Source organism: Engystomops pustulosus, chromosome 4, assembly GCF_040894005.1.
Source record: "Engystomops pustulosus chromosome 4, aEngPut4.maternal, whole genome shotgun sequence".
NCBI classification, from domain to species: domain Eukaryota; kingdom Metazoa; phylum Chordata; class Amphibia; order Anura; family Leptodactylidae; genus Engystomops; species Engystomops pustulosus.
Window position 1 is genome coordinate 108,275,340 of NC_092414.1, and position 20,250 is coordinate 108,295,589.

Consider the following 20,250-nt stretch of genomic DNA (forward strand, 5'->3'; position numbering starts at 1 on the left):
TATTAACAAAAATACAACATTTCGCTGATATCATTTCAACCATAATTTCAGTTGGCCCTGGTTTTTGACGCTGTATCTTCTGACTTTAGGGTCGGCAGACTTCTTGCCTGATGCAGTGAAGCTGAGCTTCTTTCTCCCTTTGCTCCCTGGAGCGACCCCTAACCCTGCATACCAGGACAAGCTCACACTGATACACACTGACCTCCTGCCAGCAAACAACAGCAGCAGTGAGAGGAGAGCTACAAGCTACAGGCAGATAAGTTCTTTATCCAGGGTGGGAGGCACATCAGATCTGATAGTGTGAGAGCAGAGATGTAGCAGTGCTGACTGTGTCATTGTGTGTAACATGAATCTCATGGATCTCATCATCTCTGATCTGTCTAATCCCTCTTTCTATGTGTCAGATACATATGTAAAGAAGGTAAATGAAACATGTACCTTGATAATCTAACCACATTGTAAGCACACAGCATCTCATAACACAGAGGAATCATGAAGTGTCTGCTTAGAATTGCCGCCCACACTCTGGAATTTTACACTGACCATCACTGAGTAATAGGAGTTAAAACAGCTTAAAACAGAGTAAAATTGTAAGGGGTTAAAAATGATCTTTTTGTGTTAACCTCACTAGGGGATTGAAATTTGAGAATTTTCTTTCATGGGCAAACCTCTTTAAAATGAATTCCAAAGAACACTTTATCAAATCAACTTAAAAAAAAGAGGTGGCGTAAATTACTCTTTTGAGTAATGAAAATTCTTCTTCTGTGTAATTTATTGTCTTAGCTGGTAGTGATTACAATACTTGAATTAGCAGGATTCAGAAATATAAACCAATATCAAGTCTCACCATTTGCAAAACATTCCTTTATTATTAGAAATAGCTTTTGTATAAAAAATGTGCATGCGTAAACCATTGCAGTTATTGAACACAACCCAGGGCTTCATGTCAATCAGTCAATACAATGCACAAACTCATCTCCTATACAGATAGAACAATATAGGACAGGAATGAAAGTTCTCACAAATCACAAAAAGTACTTACAATAATGGTGTAACATATGACAGACTTGTTTTCATAAAATGCAGTTTCATTTGTGAACAATAGCATTGACTCTTTTATCTCTCCTTGTGCACATTAATCATTTTTTCCATGTGCTTTAGTTTAAAATATTTTGACACTTTCATTTGAAAAATAAATTCAGGCATTTTCCATAAATAATGTCTTTTATGCTTGCTTGTTCCATTCAGATAGTTTACACTGTAGAGCATGTGATACATCACAAAATTTGGTGTTGGTTATCCAGTGACAATCCTTCGTAACTCAGGTGGCATGATTGCTGTAGCTGACATAAGTGGTCTTTGTAGATGAAGCTGTAAAAAAAACAAAGATAGCAATTCAGTTAAAATAAATATGGATGTAGTTTCCAGTGTCACAAAAATTACTGCATATACTCCAGTATAAGCTGCGTTTTTCCGCACAATTTTTGTGCTAAAAGAGCCCCACTTGGTTTATATTTGAGTATATATAGAAAAAAACCTTAGCGCTCACCTCCAGCGCGAACCCATGGGGTCCTATTTTCTCCCGACTTGTCTTTTGCGCTCTATGCTCTCTGCTCACCTGCACACACTATGAAACTGTGTGATGTCATCAGGTGATGACACGCTGAATCACAGCGTGTGCGTGTGGGCAGAGAGCATAGACATGCCTTTGCCCTTACTGCCGTGAAACCGGAGCTGAACGTAGAAGACGAGTCAGATGATAAAACGAAGCAATGGGTGAACATTGGAGCTGAGAACTAAGTTTATTTTTTTATCATGGAAAGTTTTCCATGAAAGCTGGACAGTTTTTTTTTTTTTAAAGGTGGGCACTGCTGGACATTGTTTTTAAAGGGGGGCACTCTTGGACATTTCTTTATAAAGGAGCACTTTGTTGGACATTTCCTTTTAAAGGGGATTTCTGTTGGACATTTTATTTTAAAGGAAGGCTCTACTAGACATTTAATTTTATAGGGGGCTCTGCTGGACATTTTATTTTAACTCATCTCGAGGTTCCAGCTGATTTTAGACGTAAGCGGGTGCAGATCCGGAGTCTGCAGCGATTTCTAGGGCGGGAGCAGGAACCGGTCTCCGGGTGTCAGGGGCACCCAGAGACCCTAGGGCAGTGATGGCAAACATTTTAGAGCCTGAGTGCCCAAACTTCAACCAAAAGCCACTTATTTATTGCAAAGTGCCAGCACAGCAATTTAAGCAGTAATTTATTTTTCCTTGTTCTTTGACAACTTTCAATCGTTCAGCCTCCCAAAGACACCAACGTGCTGAATGAGGGTGATGCATAGAGGAGCGGAGCCGATGATGCCGCTGGCTCTATAGACTCGACGGTCACGTAATTAGACCCAGTACAGCCCTGATCAGCACCACCAGTAACAGTAATCTCATAGATGCCTCAGTTACAGGGGAAAACTTGTAAAGTACAGGCAGTCCCCGGGTTACGTACAAGATAGGGTCCGGAGGTTTGTTCTTAAGTTGAATTTGTATGTAAGTCGAAACTGTATATTTTATAATTGTAGATCCAGACAAAAATAATTTTGTCCCCAGTGACAATTGGAGTTTAAACATTTTTAGCTGTAATGGGACCAAGGATTATCAATAAAACTTCTTTACAGACACCTTACAGCTGATCATTGCAGTCTGGGACTATAGTAACATCCAGAGATCTTCACCAGAGATCAGAGGGGTCTGTCTGTAACTATGAGTTGTCTGGAAGTCGGGTGTCCTTAAGTAGGGGACCGCCTGTAAATTAAAATTAGAAAAAAAAAAAGAAAATGTCCCCCAGGGAACTTTAATGACCTCATTGGGGACATATAAATTAAAAACACACATACACAAAAAATATTCATAAATATTCATAAAAATACAGTGACATTTCCCGATATAATTTTAAAAAATCCTCCACTACGCTACAAAAAACACTGCCATATATTATATATCAAAACAACCGAAAAAAGGGAAATCATTTAAAATGTTATTTTAGTTTTGTTATTTTAATTTAAATTGTATTCAATAACATGCAAACATATATACTTTGTTGTATGGTGCCCATGATGTAGTCATATAATAAACTGTTATGAACTTTGTATCATTTGGTAAAATAAATAAAATATTTCAGAACCATTTCCATACTGAAATCATATCATGTGCCTGTCCGCTTTGATTTCACTTTTAGTATGCTGCCTATTTGAGGAGAGTGTTCATTCGGTTTTGAGGTTTAGGTTGGTCCCATGCAGATGGATCGCATAGGTCCTGAGGGATTTCCCATCTGACCTGGATTAATGCATCAGTCAACTCCTGGACAGTCTATCCACTCTGGTAACATGTCCAGGACACGCGGGGCACATGCTTACCCTGAACCCAAGCTGAGACTTTGGGTCCTTTCGTCTATGCAGCCTACCCTGACCCTGTGCATTAGTTTCAAAAACTCTACATGCCCTGTATTACATATGAGTACTGTGTTATGACTCTCCTACCAATCTTCATCTCATCTGTCATTTCTGCTTTTTTTCGAAAAGCTACCAGTGGAGTCTCTCTGGGGCTTACAAAAAATTAACCCATCTACCCAAAAAATCTAATAAGCTGTACAATATACTATAGTTGAAAATGTGGTTTGGTAGACCTCTAGAAAATAAATATTAAAGTTTGCACACATGGGAGTTTTAGGAGATCTAAAATCTATATAGAGAAGCACAAAGTGTTATTTGTTAATGAATTCATAAGCAATACAATATAATAACATTAAGATATAAGTCTGCATTATAGTGTGGGCGCCGGCATCTTCACTTCAATTGTCGCTCCTCAGAACGTTGGGGAGCAGCAATCTATTTCTATGATAGGAGGTTTATACAGGAGGTTTTCATTTTTTTTAATGTATTAAAATATTATAAAACATATCTGAATTTTGTATCCACATTATCATACCGACCCAAAGAATAAATGAGATATGTTATTCGGGGCACACACTGAAAGCCATAAAATCCAAGTCCACAACAGAATGGCGCAAATGCATTATTTTTACTAATTTCACTGCATTTCAGTACACGGCATGAAATAATAAATGCCCCCACACAGCTCTTTACATGGAAACATAAAAATGTTATAGATTTTATAGAAGGTGGGGAGTGAAAAATTAAAACTCAAAAACCTGGTGATTAAGCACAGTATCTATTCAACCCTATATGAATCTGATTAGTTTTTTCCTTATATTGCAATATCATAATATTACTTTGCTGAGAATCATTGATGAGTAATCAAAAAGACTAAAGGTCAAAGGGGTTGTCCGGCAGTTGAAAAACATGGCTGCTTTCTCCCAAAAACAGCATTACATCTTACCACATGGTTTATGTTGGTATTGTAGCTCAATTGTATATAAAGGAATAGAGCATAGCTAAAGTACCACAAACCGCCCATAGTAAAATGTGAAGCTGTTTATGAAAGACAGTATCCATGTTTTTAAGCCTCCGCACAACCCCTTTAATAAATAACTATCTATTTCTATGATATTTTTAAAAGGTCATTTGGAAAGCTCATAGAGAAATTACGTATTGTAATAATTAAGTCAAAAATAAATAAATTAAAATAGGCTTCATGCTTATTTCCTTAGCTGTTAAATGCTTTGTATTTACTGACAAATCTTTCCTAGAGCAAAAGTTAATTGAGGACTGCTTTCTTTACTAAAATGTTGCTATTTGTAAACCTCTGTAGCTGGAAGGACTTCAAATTTAGTGCAAAGTTATTGATCTGACTATTGATTGTATTTTAATTTTCCTTATAGCTGTATTTTGTCTCTCTTTTATTTCATGATTAAATAAAATCTCTTTTAGTAGTTCAGAGGTTTGGAATTGCCATAAGTGCTGATCGCTACAATTATAGAGAAGGAAGTGAGATGATTATTCTTGTGATATATGCAGCTGGATTAGGAAGTGAAGGTAAAAGGTCTTGACTTCAATGTTCACAGCTCTAGCTAATCCTCACTTAAAGTATTATGATCAGCTCTGAAGAATTCATTCAGATAAAAATGTTCAGACATTAGAGGAAATCTTAAGTCTGCAAAACTGTGCAGACTATTGAACACAAAGATAGTAATGAAAGATCCAGTAGAGAATTGTGCATAAAGAAGAGTAGTGAAATGATTGGAATAAGCTCCATTAAACACACTAACAAATTCAAATTGGTTGGTTCCTTTAGACATAACTTTAGCATGTGGCATTTTCGTTCCTTTTTTCTGGACCCATTAAACCCTTTACAACTCAAGTCTCACATAGAAAACAGGCGCTTTCTTGACAGCCCTTTTCGGAACTTGACTTACTTCCTGCAAGCCTTGTTAACAAATAAAATTTGTCTAAATTGTAGAACCCTGGAAAGTTTTTTTTAAAATGAAGATGTATACATACAGTTTGGAAACAAGGTTCTGTGTGTCACTTTTGGCATATAGACACTATACAAAGGTTAAGTTAACTTTCAATATTCATTAGCAGACTCTTATTTAAAGAAGGCCTTCACCAGTTTCTACTTCCTTCAGCACAGAAGGCACATAATTGTCCACACTGAATTGAACTTCAATTTCTCATGAAACCAATTCAACACTTTTTAAATGGACACCGAAAGGGAAATGGGGGTGAGGTCAGTGGGCCACCGACTTCAAACCTCCCCAGAAAGCAATTCACATACAGGAAAAAAAAAAGAGAAACCAATAACGAATATAAACAACCAGTGGTTAAAATATCAATTTCATTTCCTGGCGAAACACGTGTCGGGGCCATTGCACAATACCGACGGTCTGTATGTGATCTTTGTATTTATATTTATTTATTTGCATAATATGTGGCTTTCCCTTTATTCATTGTAAACTCTATTGGTGACTTTTAAACGTACTTTTGTATTCCTTGCATCACTATGAGCTGCCATATTGGGGCATGATAGGGAGCCCCTTGCTGCTATATACTACAGTTTACATTGGGTATTGTGCAATTTTTTCTGTGAGTTCCCCTATTTTTGTCATTTAATATATATTTATACAATAATAAAATGAAATTGACTTTTTAAATGGAACCTGTCATCAGAAATTGGCCTAATAAACCACTGCTGTATGTTGATAAGCAGCTTCTAGATTGTGTTTCTTTCCTGGTCCAGTGTGGTGGCATCATTCAGAAAATCAACATTGAAGTGAGATCTAAATTGGTTTTATGAAGTCAATGAGAGTTTAACACTGAAGTCAAGCTTTCCCTGCCTTAGAACGCCCCCTTCACTGTAATTGATCGCTCTGCGTCCATGGACATCATTGATTAGATCTCCTGAAGTCCATCACATGATGTCAATCACATGGAAGGAGGTTATAGTGGCAGAGAGAGCTTGACTTCAGTGTTAAACTCAATGGGGCTTATTTACTAAGGGTCCCGCATTTTCATTGTGTTTCCCGACTTTTCGGGGATAGCAACAAAATCATATGCAAATGCACGGTCGAGAGTCACTTATTGTCTAAGATGAGTCAGGAAGAGAAACTGGAAGCGGAGTGTCAATTTAGATGCTCATATATTGGGCTCTATAGAACCTACAACCATATAATTGGTATCAAATTAAAGATGAAAGTCAGGCCTGTGGTTTTGTGTGCTGCAGAACTAGAGATAATTAAAAAGTTGGGAATGCCATCTGCAGGTCAAGATCAATGTTTTACCTTTTTTAACATACTTTATCTTAAATGTAGATAGAAGAAAGATATAAAAAGACAATCGCTGGTATTTTGCATATTAGGTGAGATAACGTGAAATTACACTCACCTTTTACAGTTGTGTTCAAGCCACAACTGCTTTCATGCGTTTTTTTGTGTTGTAACTTTAATCCATGGAGCCGCCTCGGATCACCCAGAGAAGCACAATGGGTGTATATAAAATAGAAACTGGGGTTTACGAGTTGAAACAGACCTCCAAAATTCCACTTGGCGCTCTTTTTCACGGAAAAAACAAGTAGTCTGATTCAAAACCTCAAAACTGTTAAACTCTTATAAACTTACATACATTTAGAACATAACATTATATATGTCTATAAAAATGATACGCCTTTCTAGCTCGAACTGGGCTCGTTCTCAGTCAGTGGACTCATCCTGATCCTCATCCTGATTTTTATGTTCTAAATGTATGAAAGTTTATAGATTTTTAACTGTTTTAAAGTAATAAATTAGCCTACATGTTTTTTCCGTGAATAAGAGCGCTAGGTGGGATTTTTTATACGTATGTTTTAACTCCTAAACCCCAATTTCTATCTCTGGTTCTGTAGCACGCAGAACAAGCCTGGTGTGATTAGAAAGATGGGATAATCATGGGATAAACATTTTAAAGAGGTTTTTATTCTCTTTGTTTTTTAAAACTTTTTGCCTACTATTATTCTGGATCCTTATGGTGTTTGAATCTGAGACTTCGATTACTTTCATGTCATATTCAAGTGTCAGAATCACCACTTTTCGCCATTTCACCACACAGAATATTTTTTAATAAGTGATCAAAGGGTTTTACAGTCCCAAAATGTGTAGCAATGATAAAGTCATTTAATCCTGCAAAAAATGCTTCATAATCCAAAGTATGGAAAAGTTATTGGTATCAGAATATGGTACACTTTTTTTGCACAAAAGATTTTACTTCTGTATTGTTTTAAAACATAATAAAACTTATATATTGCTGGCATCTCTGTGATCATACGGATCCAAAAAAATAAAGTAGAGGTGTCATTTGGAGCACAGGGCAAAAGTAGTAAAAACACAGCCAACAAAAATATGGTGCAAATTCATCTCCCTCTCAATTTCACAGCGTTTGGAATTTTTTTTTCAGTTGGGAAATTTTCCATGTGATATTAAATACTGACACTAGAAAGTACAATTTGTTTGACAGAAAACAAGCCATAATAAAACTGTGTATGCATAACAATAAAAATAAAGAAAAAATTTTAAAAAGGAAAAAGCATATTCAGCAAAATATTAATGACAAAATAATTTGTGATAAATATATTAATAAAATAAACCTTTTCTTTAATCAGCTAAAAACTATTTTGAGAATTCAATACAAGTGAATATAAAGGGTGTAAGGACTGAAGTGACTGCAAATGCTATATATTCTGCATACATATTCATTTTTCCCTGACTTCTGGGTTATTTTAATTATAAATTGCCTCAATCTACTTTCCAAGAATGAAAAAGATTGAACTCAAAACTTAACTTCAATATTTTATTACTTCATCGGAATAATCAATTTCTTTGAGGCTGTCATTTAGCTAATAGCAGCATATACATCATTAATATGGTACTTTACTAACACTGTAAAATACAATACATTTATCATTCATATACTTCTATGCTCTAGTCTTTATTATAATTAAAAATTTCCAAATAAATCTTATATTTCATGGTCTATGGTACCATGTGTAAGTGTTTTTTTGTTTTTCAACTAAAACCAAAATTGCAAGGGGTGAGCTTTAAGTTAATTTTTTAACATTTTTAACATATGGAGGAAAATATATTAAGTAACTCACCAATGTATATTCAGTTAAAGGTTGGAAGCAATATGCCCTGATTCAGAAATGCCTTCATCCATATGAACAGGTGGCTCCAATTCATAAAATGGTAGATGGAGAATAATCACCTTTCCCTCTTATATATCATGTCAGTGCCATATCACAGGGGGCTGTTATGAGAAGCTGATAGGATGGAGACTTCAGCTTACATTTTGAACTGGCCACCCTTTAGGCTGGCTTAGTGATAAACTCCATCTATCCATGCATAGCTTCCTCTCTGTGTCTCATAACATTTCCATGTAGAAAAGTAAGTGCAGGGGTAAGCAGCAGACAAAGAAAAAACTGAACATCTCAACCTCCAGCCACACTGAAAAGCAAAGTCACATGACCGCCATCTACTGCCCTTTTTTGGACAGGAACAAAATATTTCTGAACTAGGGGCGTGTCTTTCTATTTAATTAAAAATGGTGCAGAACTTTAACTGAATATATTGGTAACATACTTGACATCCAGTCCCTCAACTATTCTAAAGAAAATAACAGAAATGGAAAACACTTTAAAGAATATTCTTTTTCTACTTATAGTTATAGGAAAACAGGGAGCAAACACCACGCTTACAGGTTTCAGATGAGATTGTAAGTGGGCTTGATTTTATTAGAATAAAAAATGTATAAAACCACACCGGGTTTTTCAAGTGAAAAATCCAGTTTACGTGGCATAGTCCTACTGGACTCTAAGGAAGGCTTAGCATCAAGCAGGACTGCGCTGAGATGGCAGAAATTTCCATTTGAAAAAGGGGTACCTCACATCCCTGAAACGCATTAGAATTTGTTATTCTAATAAAATCAATCCCATTTACAATCTAATCCGAAACCAGAACATGTGGTGTTTTTCGGTCTGCTGTGTATATTACGATGTGTCTCTCATCTATTAGCCCCTTTTCCCCCTCCCCTTATTCCCTGCTATTTCCTCTCTAATTTCTATAGATCTACATATCATGTCCATTCTAGCTCCTCTGTTGCAGCAAGTGTCCTCACAACTTAGCCTTGACCGGGAGTCATCATTTATTTTTGCTTATTTCTTCATAGATTGAGCTCACATACTTTATACTGCTCATGATCCATATCTAGATTATTGTAATAAGAAGTGAGGAAGAGATTATTTAAAGTTGGAGAAATTACTGTGATTACATAACATGGTATGTTTTATATGTTACAGGGTTCATATGTTACTTTTGATTGAGATGTACAGGCTGGATTTGTATTGGATAAAAATGTTATAAAGCTGCAATGAAGCAACATATTAATGGAATGTTAACAAATGTCCATTTTCACCCTCGGATGAATTTTATGGATTTTCTTCATCGTTTAATTATTTACAATCATTTTGACATGGAAGTATTCTGTGAGTAGTTTTTATCACTATGTCAAAGCCAAAATCAGGATTGGAACCTAAATACCTACAATACACAAACTGACAACATTCAGTAAATCGACTTTGTAAATAACATGAATTTGTTGTAAAAAGTCAAAGGTCATTGCTGTGATCAAGCTCTATGCCTATCCCTCAATGCCTATTTTGTTGTAAATTATGCAGTTTGGTGCATACAGTCTGGTGCTCCCTGGTGCTCTCTGTGACTTTATACCACTAATTTATATCTCTGGATAATGTCACAATACTGGGACATGGACATTATCTGGTAGGTGTTAATCTGCTTTACAACACACTGGTAATAGTTTATTTGGTTGATTTCTGCTGACAGGTTCCCTGTAAGTTCACATATACACAAATCCAATAGGATTGCATTGCATGTGTGTGTGTGTATTTTGCAATCATGGTAATGCAATGTAAGCAACAAGAATATTGTAAGATACTGTAACACCTTCATTAGGGGAAACAATCAATCGTAATTCAAATATTAAATTGTTAATCTGCTACCAATTGATTATTTTGTCACTTGAAGCAGTAAAAATAGAAACTTGTACAACTGGGTGCGAACTTCAATGACATTTGTTATAAATCTAAAAGATGCCACTATAAAAGCTTTCCCTTGATGAGCTCATATATATATTTAATTACATCTATATCCCACATAGAATGTCACACTGTGCTCATAAGCTTAAGATAGCATATTTTGTGCAGGGAACATCTGTTTCATAAATTATACATTATTATAGCTTAAAGAACACATGCCACTATTCAGTACATTGATGAAAGAAACAGTCCTGATATACAAATTACTGATGCTTAATGAGAATATGGCTCAAAAAAAAAATAATGGGTACATTTAGACACAGTGTAACTCCAAGTCAATCACAGTTCTGTAAAATCAAATTGGCCAGTTATGAATCAACACTGATATACTGAATAAACGACTCCTTCTGCTGATGTATAAATGGAATAGACAACCGGTAGAAATTCTCTATAGGTGGTGACCAAGTACCGTTTATCTGTTCACATCCTTCTTGATTAAAACGTGATGACACAATTATTTTAACCAAATTGTCATATGTGATTCCCTCTTTAAAAACAAACAGAATTATGCCCACATTGTTCTGTTCGCCCTTTTTTTAAGATCAATGGTATTTTCTGTTCTGAAGAAATATATAAAAAATGTTTCTCAGCTGCAGTGAAGTAGTTAGAGACTTCTTCCTGTATCTGCCCTGAAGCTGAGTCAAATGTCTGCTGCCACAGTTCCTATGATGCATTTTTCTCTAAAGTAAGTAATTTAGCATGAACACCATTGAGAACTACAAATAAATCCATTGAACAGTGCACCGTGTACATACAGGATGTTATGAAGTGACTTTCCTGGCAGCCTTCATCACACAGTAGAATGTAATAAGTAGTAGAATGGAGCAGTGAAACAGTTTACAGTCTGTGCTTTGAGAGCACCAACACAGCTCCCTCTTTTATAGAGTGTGCAGAAAGCACATGGTGGGGCAGAGTTGCTTCAGAGGAGTGAGGGGGAGAAATTTTACCTCACTATGTAGGAAACTTACACACGGAGAACAGCATACACAGCTTTCTTATCAGCTGCATAAAGAGGGCTCTGTCACACAACCTCCCTCCAGAGTGAGCAGGGAGCAGAAGCCTATTCCTCTCCGTGAATACATAAAGTTGTTTATAGGATGGTTTCATGTGGATTATCAGCATAGCCAGGAGATACAGCTACAGCAAGACTTGGCTAAACTGGAGAGGATAGCAAATAAACTGCTACACTTAGGTAATCAAGATAATAGCAAATATTGTTCTACATCCCAAAAGCTATTGCTTTGTGAAAACAAAATATTGCTTTAAGTTATGTGTCTGTTAGCAGACAGTGTCAAGTGCATGGAGCAGATACTAGAAGACAGGACAGTACACTAGGAGACATGGAAGGTACAGTAGGAGGGCAACAACCCATGAGCTGTACCACTATCTCTGCTTTTGTGCAAGAAGGAGCAGAGCCCTGCAAAATGACCTCCAGAATGCCATGGGTGTGTGTAAAGCGTTAGAAACACAAGTGTAGTTTACAATTCAGTTTTGTTCTTACAGTCCAACAGACAGAGCACGTACTGCTCCATGTAGCATCCTCCAGAATGTCTGGTTTGGCAGTTGGTCAGTAATGCTTTGGGGAAGCGTTTGTTTTGAGGGCCACACAGCCCTCCATGTGCTAGCCAGAGGTACCCTGACTATTATTAGTTACCGGGATGACGTCCTCTGACCCATTGTGAGACCATAGTGGGCCCTGGGTTCCTTCTAATGCATGACAATTCCAGGCTTCATGTGGCTGTAGCATGTCAGCAGTTCCTTCTTAATGAAAGCACTGATGTGTATTAAGCAAAAGTAATTAAACAATATCAGTTCACCCAATTCCTGAAAGCTGTATGCGATCTTTGCACGGAGAAGAACTCTGAGCAGAGGTCATTATAAGTCCATAGTAGAATCCAAAATCTTTCCTGGATCCTCAATGTTTTTGCTATGATGGAAAAAAACTGTTTTCAACCTAAAATATGTTTTCTATATTTGGAGTCTTCTTTGCTAGAGTTTTTCTCTCTTCTACTAATGCTAAGGACAGGCCTGCTCTTTCCCCAGACTTTAAGCCAATTGAACACATCTGTGACATCATGTCTTGTTCCATCCACCAATGCCAATTTACTCCACAGTCTGTCCAGGATGCTTAAATGTAGGTTGGGTAAGAGATCCCTCAGTAGAACATCTGCCACCTCACCTCATCTGCCACCTCATGTCCAGGTGTTGTAGGTCATACAAGTATGTGAAGGCCACACATACTACATTCAATGCAATCTCAAGACATTCCACCACGTAATGAATGAAGAAATACAAGTAGTATATTTTGTTCATTCAGATGTAGGATGTGGTATTTTAGTTTTACATATATATATATATATATATATTTAATTTTTTTTTTGGGGGGGGGAGGGTGACCAATACGTTTTAATGCGGTAATAAAAGTACACATTATTTCATTTTAATCTCTGGGTGTTCCCATTTTCCTTTTTGTATATTTTTGTGATTGTACTGCTCTTTTGATACTCATCTGTGTGCTATTCATGTGTGTGAACAATGAAGCATTGCTCATTACAAATATTTTATCTGTAGTGCTTACTTGAAGACAAGCACATAATGTAGACATCCGGAGAAAATTGCCAGAATCGACAACGTTATATCTTACATTTAAAAAAAATAAATCTCATTAGAGGTCTGCAGATGTGTTCTATTAATGGTAAAATGCAGCACATATTTTAACAAGAAACAGCTAAAACACCATACATTCATTTCAGTGGCTTTTAATGAGATATGATCTTTGGAATAAAATGTACAGTATATTGAAATTCTAAAATTTGGGAACCCTTACTGTAGTGGTGGTAGAGTTAGTACACTGATATTCAGTGCATAACACGTGGAAAAGGTACTACTATGTAATATTATATATACAGATAAATCTTAGTCTAAAGCTTCTGCTTCTGATGTACATTGCACAGTATGGCTATGAACTATATGAACTCTACAACACATCTGATGAATAATTCATAAACGATAGCATTAACATTTGACCCTAAAATCTGCAGGTTATCATTACAGCTTTGGAGGATTCAATAAAAATGATGATAATGGCCTTGTTTATGCAATGATAGTATCTTTCGGAAATGTACATACATGAGCAAATACACTGTAGATATACTACTCAAAGTCTGTAGTATCTATTTTCATTCAGGAATCGGTGTAGATTTAGTTCCCATCAGATAAAAGCAATACAATTGCTATAATAGGTGACTAACAAAACTATAAAATCCCCCAAAATATATCAATGGTGAATACAATCATTTTCAATCTGCTATGAGTATATTATCAATAGAGTAGAGACATAGTAGCTGGATTAGTGACAAAAGGTTATGTAGCTTTTTTTTAAAAGTTATTTAAGTTAAACCGGTTAACAAATTTGTAATGTCTTGACACACAAGGATTCTAGTCCTCATGGTCACGCTGGTACTGTAAGAGTGTCAGCAAGATCAGTAGGAGAAGACTGGCTATTACACCCAAGCTTAATCACAGCAGCTAAAGAGTTCACTCTGTAACCCCCTTGGTCTCCCGCATCCAGGAGTGCCAGGAGGTTGCCATAGCAGCCAGAAGTCTAAAGAAGACCTCCAAGATTGCCAGCTATGGAAGCTTATTAGGTCCAGTCTAAGACTTGGACAAATAGTGAAATAGTGGTCAGTGAAATACTGACAGATACAATACATTGCAGTACTGAAATGCCTGATGCAATATTGTTGTTCATTGTCATGGTATCCCAAGTGAAAGGGCAGTTGGAACACTATAAATTAAGTTAAAATAAAGGTTCTTAATAAATAAATCAGAACAATAAATACACCTCAAAAATTGTCCTTTCCTACCACATAATTATCTAATGTGACAAATGAAATAAATAACCCTCCACAAAATGGGTATTAGTGCATCCGTTGTGACCTTGGCTAGGAGGATATTTTGTTATTGTACCCATATGGTGAAGGGTATTAAAAATAAAAGTCTGTTTTAAAATTGATATTTCGGCCTACTGTCCCCCCCAAAAAATGCAATAAAAAATGTTCAAAAAGTTCCATATACCCCCAAAAAGTACCAATTTACAGACAATCTCTAGGCACAGACAGAACTCTCTGTCCCCTGTGACCTCTCATGAAGCTCTCTGGACCTCAGTCCCAAGCTGCAATGATCAGCTGTACAGTAAGTTGTCTGTAATGAAGCTTTATTTATAATCCTTGTTCCCAAAATTTTGAAAATCCAATTTTCACTGGAACAAAAAAAATTTTGTCTGAAGTTAGAATGATAAAATATAGCAGTTCCGAATTACATACACATTCAAATTGAGACCGCCAGTATCTTATTCTGTAATAAACAAACCCTAATAATGCTCTTGTGAAGGAATAACAAGGTAATACCATATAGAATGTGACAACACATAAGCAAATGAGATTTCCTCAAAAAATAGTTTTATTTGATAACGTAGTAAAATATAAGAGAACGTGCTCATGTTTGGTATCTGCTTAATCATACTAACCTACAAAATAATTTTATACTTAACAGTGAACTGCAAAAATAAACGTTTTAATAAAAACCTAGTAGTGGATAGCGGTTTTATTCTGTTTTACTGAAGGGAAAGGTTAATAAAATATTTACATTATGCTATTTTACCCTAAAAATTAAGCCACTGGAATATACTAATCACTATTTTGAGCATGAAAAAATGAAAAAAAAACTGATCTTTCCTAAACACCAAAATAGGCCTAGCCTGTCCTAGTCTCATAGCTGTTAACCGACATTTACTTTTTAATACCCAACAATGATGTAAAATGTATTAAAAAACCCATTACGGAATTCTTTATGCCAGCCTTGCAATTAGCATTGTTGCACTGTCAGCTCCTACCTTTGTAAAGAATGTTACGTGAACACTATACTCACAGAACGCTCCGACTAAAGCCTTCAGTCAACTGCAAATAAATGGGCCGAAAACTTTGCTAATTGTAAATGATGGAATAAATAAGCAATAGCTGTAAGAGCATTAGGCACATGCCAGGCTATTATAATACTGCAATTCTGAAATACATACCGCATATATGTACCATATTGACCATGAAAAATATACATATATACATATGATTGTTTTCACCATGCCCTACAGGACCCCACTTTACCCTGCCTTCGCTTCATTCCATACTCTACAGTTATAGTGCCACCAAGGCATTGGGACTAGGAGCAGGCCGGATTGGCTTCCTCTTACCTCCTCACATGTTAACTTAATTTTTTTCAGCAGACATGTGAGGCGGCAGCTCCTCCCCTAGGCAGGGAAAGAGGGAAAGGTAAGTAAAGGTTAATTTTATGTTTAATACCACCAGCAACAGGAGGGGGAGAGGGGGTCCTGATATAAGGATTGAAGAGGAGAGGGAAAACAGTAGGGGGAGGATGAAGGACATGGGCCACAATATGAGAGTTATGGAGGACAGGGAGACATATTATGAGGAGGGTTAAGTATAGGAGGCCACAATATAAGGGGGATGGAGTACAGAGGCTACAATATGAGCAGGATGGAGGACAGAGGCCACAATATGTGGAGGATGGAGGACATTAGGTCACAAAATGATGAGTATAGAGGACAGAAGGCTACAATATAAGGAAGATGGGGGACAGGGGGCCACAATGTGAGGGAGGACAGGAGACCACAATATAAGGGAGATGGAGTTCAGGGGCTACAATATGATGAGGATAGAGGACAGGTACCACAATATGAGGGGGTGAGGGGAGGGGGGTAGGAATACACAAGCTAGGGCACTATAAGTTTGGGAGATAAATGAAAGTAGAGGACCAAAGGTAAAAGGAGGATAAAATGAAGAGGGGGCATTATATGTTGCTGAGTTCATAAGGGGGTACTAGTTAGGTCCATAGTGGGGTTGGCCACAGGAAGGCGGCATTATACTATGTGGGGACCATTAAGGTCATGAGTGTGGTTTAGGAAAAAAGGAGGGACTTTTTGGCCTTCTTTCCCTAGCCCAAAAGTTGTAAGGTTTGATATATATGCCTTATGCTGCAGTTTCTTTTCTCTGCCTGTGGGAGGACCAACTTCCTTTTCTGCCTGGATCTCACCTAAAAACATTGTGTGAAAACTGTTAAAGAATATCAAGTGCTTGTTTTATCTGACACATTGCAACCACCACAAGACATATAAGGATTCAAAGGTAGGACATTCATTAACTTTCTAATGGAACAAGTAATTTCATCATTTTAGCTTCCCTCTGGGATTCAAGAAGTATAGTATATGAAGTCATCTCTAATGATTTTTTAGAAATTTAACTCTGAACACTGAAACACACATATACAGGTAACTAACACTAATAGCTCAGATTATTATGTAACCATATAAAGTAGAAACAGATAAAAACATAATGGTAATGTATGTAATATTGTACAATATATGAAGTTGCATATAGACTGATACTTGTAGATCTTTATATTTTACTATCTTCTGGGCTCTATAGTTATTTGAAAGGTTTATTTCTAGTAAAAGTAAGATTGCAAGTACTGTCGATGAGTGAGACTGCACCATACATATTTTAACATCCAAAATGCCTTCCCTATTGTATGTACATCCTAAACTCTAAGCACAGAATTGATCAAACGCTCACAAGCACAACCAGAAGCTGTGCCCATTATTTTATCTGCATACCTTTATTCTTCTACAATACAAGACTGTCTAACCTTAGAAAATTTTCAGCGTGACGTGTTTGGAATTCATATACACAGTGTTTTTACCGCCTGCCAAGTTTAAATCATATGAGATCAAAGAGGGTGAACAATTTACAATTTATTAACTGAATAATCACTTTGGATCAGTGCAGATGGTTTGTGAGGTGAGCCAACTATCAATTAATTTTCTCGGACACCTCCAATTGGTGAACACTGCCCTAGAAAAATGTAAACCATCCTAAGACCTACTTTATAAGGAGTCATATTCTAGTATCTTAAAATGTGTGAAAAAGACACATAAAACACATTTAAATGTCAGTATTTTCATACGTTATATGTGCTTCTAATTACATTTTTACATTTCCCTTTTTTATTCATGCATCTTGTTCAAGCATTCTCTATCATTTTCGAAATTACATAGAAAAAAGTCAAAATGCTTTTAAAAAAGTCTATTCCTCCTTGTTATGACCATACATCTAAAAATGCAGTTTTTTTTTCTTTCAGGATACAGATTTAACAAGCAGGGGTATAACTTAAGGGGGTGCAGAGGGTGCGGTCACAACCGGGCCCAATAGGCTTAGGGGTCCCATAAGGTGTCACTTTCCCATATGAAAAAACTAGTACTATAAAACATACATTATAGTCGGGGGCCTGGCACTGACTTTGTCCTGGGGCCCATCAGCTTCAAGTTACGCCACTGTTAACAAGCAATATATATTTGTATGATTCAGGGTACTTTAATACAAAGTAAAAAAGTATGTTAAGTTAAATGTAACCTGGTAGACAGATTCTACTTAAAATCAATTACCCTTAGATTGTACTTTACTTTTATCTGAATGCAACTTAATGCATGATAACATCAAATAATATACATTCTTAGTTGATGCAAAGTTCTGAGAAATGTCTATAATCAGTACAAAAGTACAGTGCCTAAGTATTAAACCGCTCTCCACAGTGTAAAGAAGAAGGAGAGACTGGTCCACTGCAATCCCCCTATAGTCACAATATAGTCAGCACTAGGCGGCTGCCGCCTGTTATTCCGTTAGAGCAATGTCAACTGAGAAATAAGAGCTCAAAAATAGTAAACCAAAGAAACCAAACAGAGAATTTACCTTCCCCCTCCCCCCAAATTACCTATCTGCTCAAATACTACTGTAACACACTGCCTGCTAACTGGATAGGATTTTCCAAAGTACTGTTTTTTGTAAAATAAATGTTTGTATCATTCTAGTAAAGGGCATAATCACATTGTTCCTATGATTGTGTTTTCCATGCTAAAGCTTACTTCCAGGCTCTGATCCTTAGTGAAAAATAAAGTTAATGCCTAACAGGATGCGGACATTGTGTGAATCATAATTAGAGAGAACAGTTTTGAAGATACTTACTGTTGGTTTCAAGACTTTCACAGAGTTCCGTTTTGACTTCACCATTGGGCCTGTCATTCCCTTTTTGGATCAGCTTACTTTGCATGGTGGCAGCTGTCACAACAGCCTTGAAGCTCCTCTTTCGTTTTTGAACATTTTGCTCTGGGTGGAAAATGATAATGTAAACCTTGGGCATGTAGAGCATTCCCAGAGATACAGATGCACTTAAACTCATGGATACTGTTAGTGTAGTGGTCTGGATATACATCTGGAGCAAGAAAACAAGAAGAAGATAATCAGTAATTAGATGGAAAGAAGATGTATCTTAACAATTTAAAACAAAAGAAGCTGCAGATATTTTAAGTACTTAAATAACTTAAGACTTCAAACAACCACACATATACAGTTCATTATATGCAGTCATATTAGCGTTGACATATTTTTTGTGTCCTGGTTCCCCAATGTACAGGCAATGACTCCATGATTTGTGAGGAACCTAGCGCTCATGTTCTCATGAAAGGATATCTACCACCAGGATGAAGGATTGTAAACCAAGCATGCTCACATACTGGTGCATGGCCCCTTTGGAAGAATCCGCTTTTATAAGCTCATTATGCTCTTGTTTTTCAGGTTAATGAATTGTGCGCCAGTATTTTGGTGGAATTATGTGTAATCCAAACATTTAATGTACAGCATGTCACAAACTTAAAGAACACCTATCACTGATAATGAAATTAAATAACCCATTCAATTGTTGTTGCACCCTGAAATTATAATTTTTTAAAATATATTCAACTGTTGAAGACATATGGTCCCCAGAAGATTGTATTCCAAAAAGCTCACTTTAGCTAACGATAAGTTACCTTTCAATTTTTTTAGCAGGTGGGTCTCTTTAGATAGTTGAACAAATAAGGATAAAATCTTCTGAGGAGAATATATTTTAAATTAACAGAGTACTAAAAAATAGAGGAAAATGATCAGGAGAACATTGGAAATGAAATTAGGTATAGTATTTAGTATAGTATTCACTTGACAAGTTCTACTTGACAAGTACCATATATACTCGAGTATAAGCCTAGTTTTTCAGCACAAAAAAATGTGCTGAAAACCCAAACTTATACTTGAGTAAAAAAAATATAGGTTTTACCAGGCTTTTCTTTGGTGGAAAAATTAGGGGCCTCGGCTTATACTTGGGTCGACTTATACTTCAGTATATACAGTAGATCCCATTGCAACATAGATATTGTACTCTCTTTATATTGTGGTTGGTACCACTAACTACAAGAGATTATACATTGTCTACAGATTGGGTCCACTGAAACTCTGAAATGCAAATTACTATAATTTACTGCAAAACGGAACCCTGAAAAATTGATCCTATATCTCTTATTAGGATGAAATCTTCCTTTAACATTATTTATATTACATATACAATATTATAATTACCCCCTAAGGAACTCATAACTATTCAAAATAACAGCACAACTCGGCAGGCTGCATTTGCTCGTCATGCAACTTTTTCAACTTAAAATTATGGTTCTGAAGCAGTTGGGGTTGGTATTTATACTTTAGATTTTTTTTTCTACAATAAGAC

The 20,250-nt window shown here is 36.3% G+C and overlaps 1 protein-coding gene across 2 annotated transcripts in view; it reads right to left on the reverse strand.

The window, feature by feature from the left end:
- Nucleotides 1-849: 849 nt before the first annotated feature.
- GRM8 (glutamate metabotropic receptor 8) overlaps nucleotides 850-20,250 on the reverse strand; it is a 682,838-nt gene continuing 663,437 nt past the window's right edge. For both annotated transcript variants that reach the window (XM_072147036.1, XM_072147035.1), the window contains exons 10-11: nucleotides 18,678-18,924; nucleotides 850-1,371 (exon numbers count right to left, since the gene is read on the reverse strand). In XM_072147036.1, coding sequence (XP_072003137.1) covers nucleotides 1,322-1,371; nucleotides 18,678-18,924 — 297 coding nt within the window. In that variant the 3' untranslated portion in view covers nucleotides 850-1,321. The remainder of the gene's footprint in view (nucleotides 1,372-18,677; nucleotides 18,925-20,250) is intronic.